At 45.8% G+C, this 4,290-nt stretch overlaps 1 protein-coding gene across 1 annotated transcript; it reads left to right on the top strand.

Annotated features, from left to right (window-relative positions):
- The first annotated feature begins 2,013 nt into the window (after positions 1-2,013).
- Positions 2,014-2,589, top strand: RMI2 (RecQ mediated genome instability 2). The gene has a single exon (XM_048512057.1). The coding sequence runs from the start codon at positions 2,063-2,065 to the stop codon at positions 2,483-2,485; it is 423 nt and encodes a 140-aa protein (XP_048368014.1). The 5' UTR covers positions 2,014-2,062; the 3' UTR covers positions 2,486-2,589.
- Positions 2,590-4,290: the final 1,701 nt, after the last annotated feature.

Below are 4,290 nucleotides of genomic sequence, written 5' to 3'. Positions count from 1 at the left end.
GGCTGAAGCTTGGAGTTGCAGCCAGGGACATTCCTGATAGATTAACCCTTGCCCAGAACTCTCCCGGCTGTTCTCCAGCGGCGGAATATTGTGCTGGAACCACGCCTTCTCTCACAACGCTTGCTTCCGTGAGAAATCACTGAACCTGCAATGCTAAAAGAACTATCGAAGTATTAGCTCTCCCTACGCTCTTGAGAGAATCCATGGACTCTAACGCCGTGGCTCTGTAGCTTTGGTAGATCAAACAGCAAAGAGCCATGCATTGGACAGATTATGCAACCCGCAGGGTTGCCTTCCTTCCGTACATCATCATCAGCCTATGTATGCGTTTTAAGCCCATGTTTGTATTGCTTACTATGAACCAACTATTGCTGAAGTGTATTGCATGCATGGTAGTTTTAGAAGTTATGTGTTGTTTATTTGTTTGTTGCTGCATTTCCAGCCTGTGTGTGGAACTCTCTTGCTTAACCGCCCTCACCATGACGTTCTGCCTCAGGCTTCACCCGGAAGCCCAAAGCACAGCCACCCGGCTCCGCCCTTCCCCTCGTGACCCCCCCCTTGCCCGGAGGCGGCGGACTCCTAGCTCAAAGAAGCGGAGTGTGTTTCCCTCGCCAACTTCCCTTGTGGGAGTCCCGGATACTTGTTTCCTGTAACACCACCAAGACTATTGGCCGGCTGGCCTGTGCCCTTGCGAAGTCCATCAACTCTACACCTCCACCGCTCTGGATGCCCTGGCCTCCGAGCAGCGTAGGAATTTTTCGTCAAAGCGACCTTAGACAATCGTGCAGCTACTCGATTACTTATTGTTTATTATTACATCCTCGCACCAAAGGTTGTGAAGAATATTGTACATAATATGTGTTGTTTTAATCACTTTTCGTGATAATTCCCAGATTGATTCATATGCCAAAGTGCGTGTGAGGCTGCAAGAAGTTGTATCTAATCTAACTGAAAATATGATGTTTTGCCCCATTGAGTGATGGTCAGCCCTCTGGAGCTGGCTACTTGCCGGGAGGATGGTTGAGTGCTATTGTACAGCTCTGCATTGGTTTAATTTGTGTGCCTCGTTATCCGGATCTTGTTTACCGTTCAATGTGTGTGTCCTAATATTGCCTGCCATAGCGTGTGTAAAGAAGCCCCTCGAATTTCCCTTACCCGCAACCAAGTTCTAATGTTACACAAAGCAGCTTTCCGGTCCAGCTTGACCAGACGGTAATGGAGGAGACAAAAGCGTCCCTTTAAATCACCCCTATAGCATTTCGGTCCCCTTCACAAAATGTAAAAAAAAGGGAGGAGATCTTAAGTAATGCACTGCTGACCCAACAGCGCCCGTGATGGTAGAAACGTTAGCAGGGGCGCCAGCGGACCCTCTGACCGCTTCTGAGTTCATACGCACCCCCCACTCCTCATCCCCCTATGAGTCACGGGTCATGAACTATCTGGCTCAATCACCGGGCGCAGGGACAATGGTCTTGCCCCCAGGTGAGGATTAGGCTCAGACGCTTACGCTTCTCTCCGCACGTAGCCAGGTGAGAGCATGCATCACATGATGATCTCCCGACCTCCCGCCTCCCGCTCTCCCGGAACTCCCCCCGGTCCTCCCTCCTACACGCCCCCGATAGAATAACAATAAAAGGTGCCAGGAACCAGCACGCGGTAGACTCGCTAGGAACACGGACCTCCGGGCTCCCGCTGCTGGCGATCTCCACCAGATGTTATCTCCGCGTCTCGTCTCGTTCTTACGCTGACCACGTGGGTCGACTACACTACACAGCACCCCAATGTTTTTTCTTGCTTTCTTTTTAGTTTGGAGTATTTGTAGGTTTTTAACCCATGGTGTGTTTATGCATTGATCTATCTATATGATCCCATAAGAGTTTTATATTTCTCTTTTAGGGAGCATTTCTGTTTTGGAGAGAGATGTTGTTCTAAATATCCTACTGTATTCCATGTCCAAAAGAAGTTTGGTTGCACGTGATTAATACCTTTTCTCTTATATCTTATGTTAAAGGGCTACATGTGCTTTTCCTGTGGGTGAAAACAGACCGGAAGGAGGAGTGGCATGATGTCAGAAGACCCTCTTTCTCTGCGATCCCCACCAGTCAAGATTCTGGCTGCACAGCTGAGAAAGTGCTGTCGGGCCCCTGGTGGTCAGTGGCAGTTGGCTCGGGAGGAATATGGACGACCTGCGTTGGCAGTCCCCCTGGTGTGGATGCAGGGTACAGTGCTCAGTGTGGATCAGGACCGTTTGACAGTGCAGATACAAGATGAAAGCGGCTGTTTCACAGTTCAGGGAGTAGACAAGGTCCCCAAAGGACGGCCTTGCCTCATTGCTGGCAAATATGTGATGGTGATGGGTTTGGTTCTGTCTTGTAGCCCGGAGCCCATCCTTCGAGCAGTGAAGATGACAGCTCTGATGGACAGTGTCTTGAATAGGAATATGTGGGAGCTGGAAGTGGAGGATTTACACAGACATCTCCCTTAGTGGTAGAGGCTGCATTTGTTTTCCAAAGAAACTGAAGCCCCGAGGAGCCTTTTGATGTTGCCGTTAAAACTTTAATAATTTTAAATAAATAAATTTTAAACTTTTCCTTCAGAGAACTTGAATTAGGCAGAGAAATTTACCTACTCAGTTTACTGAAGAAGTTGAAAACAATGCAGTTGCCATGTCGTTCACCCATACCCTGTGTAAAAAAGAAAAGCCTAAAGAAGGGAAAACCTCCGCATGCATATTTCATCCTGTCAGAAGTATATGTATAAGGCTTTTTGTAAACTGCACCACCCCCAGATATTCTTTCTGCTGTTAATTTTGCCTCCAAAGCTTATGGCTTCAGTTTGCTTCTACAACGGCCAGAGGAACTTGGAGTGCTTGGCTGGTAACTCAACCAAAGCTGGAAGAGGGCTGGAATACCAGCCACCTCAGAGCTTTGGACAATGTTCCTTTGAGGCATCCTCTTCTCCTTGGACTCCCAGCACTGTGGTGTACAGGTGAGATGAAGAAACGGGAGTGGGGAGGCATCTCAAGAACCACTGCTACAAGTCTCAGGTCAAATTAGATGACGCACACCATAGAGCTCATTCTTTGGCAAAGACATTTCCTTTGTAACCTATACTTCACTGGCCAAATTGCATCCTACTCAGCCACACAACGGACCATTTCATGATATGGCTCTTTCAGGATATTATGTTGTTGAGGACTTAAATAGGGTTTGTTATTAGGCCTGAGTACTGTATTTCTGTGTAAAACTGCAAGCATGAAAATTTTCTTCACAGTTTTAGCAATTCAGAGTTTTTGCCTTAGACCAGGGGTCTTCAAACTATGGCCCTCCAGATGTTCATGGACTACAATTCCCATCAGCCCCTGCCAGCATGGCCAAGTGGTAGGGCTCATGGGAATTGTAGTCTATGAACATCTGGAGGGCCATAGTTTGAAGACCCATGCCTTAGACAGACAACTCACAAAAAGGCAAAAACCCTTAAGTCTATTGTTAACAAATAAATGCATAATATTTTCTAGAGCTGTGAATAGATGACTTCCTGCCGAGAACAATCATAGGATTGTTCAGAACAAATATTCACTGGGAAAATATCACTGTTTGCTTAAGATACATCCCATTAGACCTTTAGAAGTTACAAATCATAAGATTTAATAAAATCATGTTGGCTCATGTAATTGTTTTTTTTCTGCAAAGGTTTTAGTATGAATCTTAGAAATAATTCTAGTTAGTTAAAGTAAGAATGCCTGACCTGGATGTTCCAGGTTAGCCTCATCTCGGAAGCTAAGCTTGGGGAATTCGATCCTGTAAGCTGGCAGTGGTACCCTTGCCGGGTGAGGTGACCATCAAAGGGAAATTATAGGAGGCCACCTATGCAGAAGAACAGGCAGTCTTAAAGCTGCCTGAGAGAAGGTTGGCTTGAAAGGCTGCTATAAGCCAGCTGTGATTTGACAGCACTTTACACCAAGAATAAGACATGTTTATGTCTTCTTGTTTAAACTCTTTGGCAGATGCCAGCATTCTCTACATTTGTGATTTTTTTATTTGATCATTTTAAGAACAAGTAGATTAATTTTTAAAAGGTTTAAAAATAACACTGCATGATCTTTGAGTGGAATACAATAAATTAAACTTCTGACTGCTTTGATCAGGAAGCTGGTACCCGGTAAAGAGTGACGATTAGCTGAAATAGGTATTCTATTTTTAATGCATGGAACATACGTGCTTCATCCATACCCTGCCTTTCTCTCCAATAGGAACTAAAGCAACTTGCTGCATCCTCCTGTGTTCCATT

This window comes from Sphaerodactylus townsendi, linkage group LG12, assembly GCF_021028975.2.
Source record: "Sphaerodactylus townsendi isolate TG3544 linkage group LG12, MPM_Stown_v2.3, whole genome shotgun sequence".
In the NCBI taxonomy this organism is placed as follows: Eukaryota; Metazoa; Chordata; class Lepidosauria; order Squamata; family Sphaerodactylidae; genus Sphaerodactylus; species Sphaerodactylus townsendi.
This window is presented reverse-complemented; position numbering and strand designations above follow the sequence as displayed.

Coding starts and splice junctions, on each gene's coding strand:
- RMI2 (XM_048512057.1), top strand. CDS start 2,063: ATGATGTCAGAAGACCCTCTTTCTCTGCGATCCCCACCAGTCAAGATT.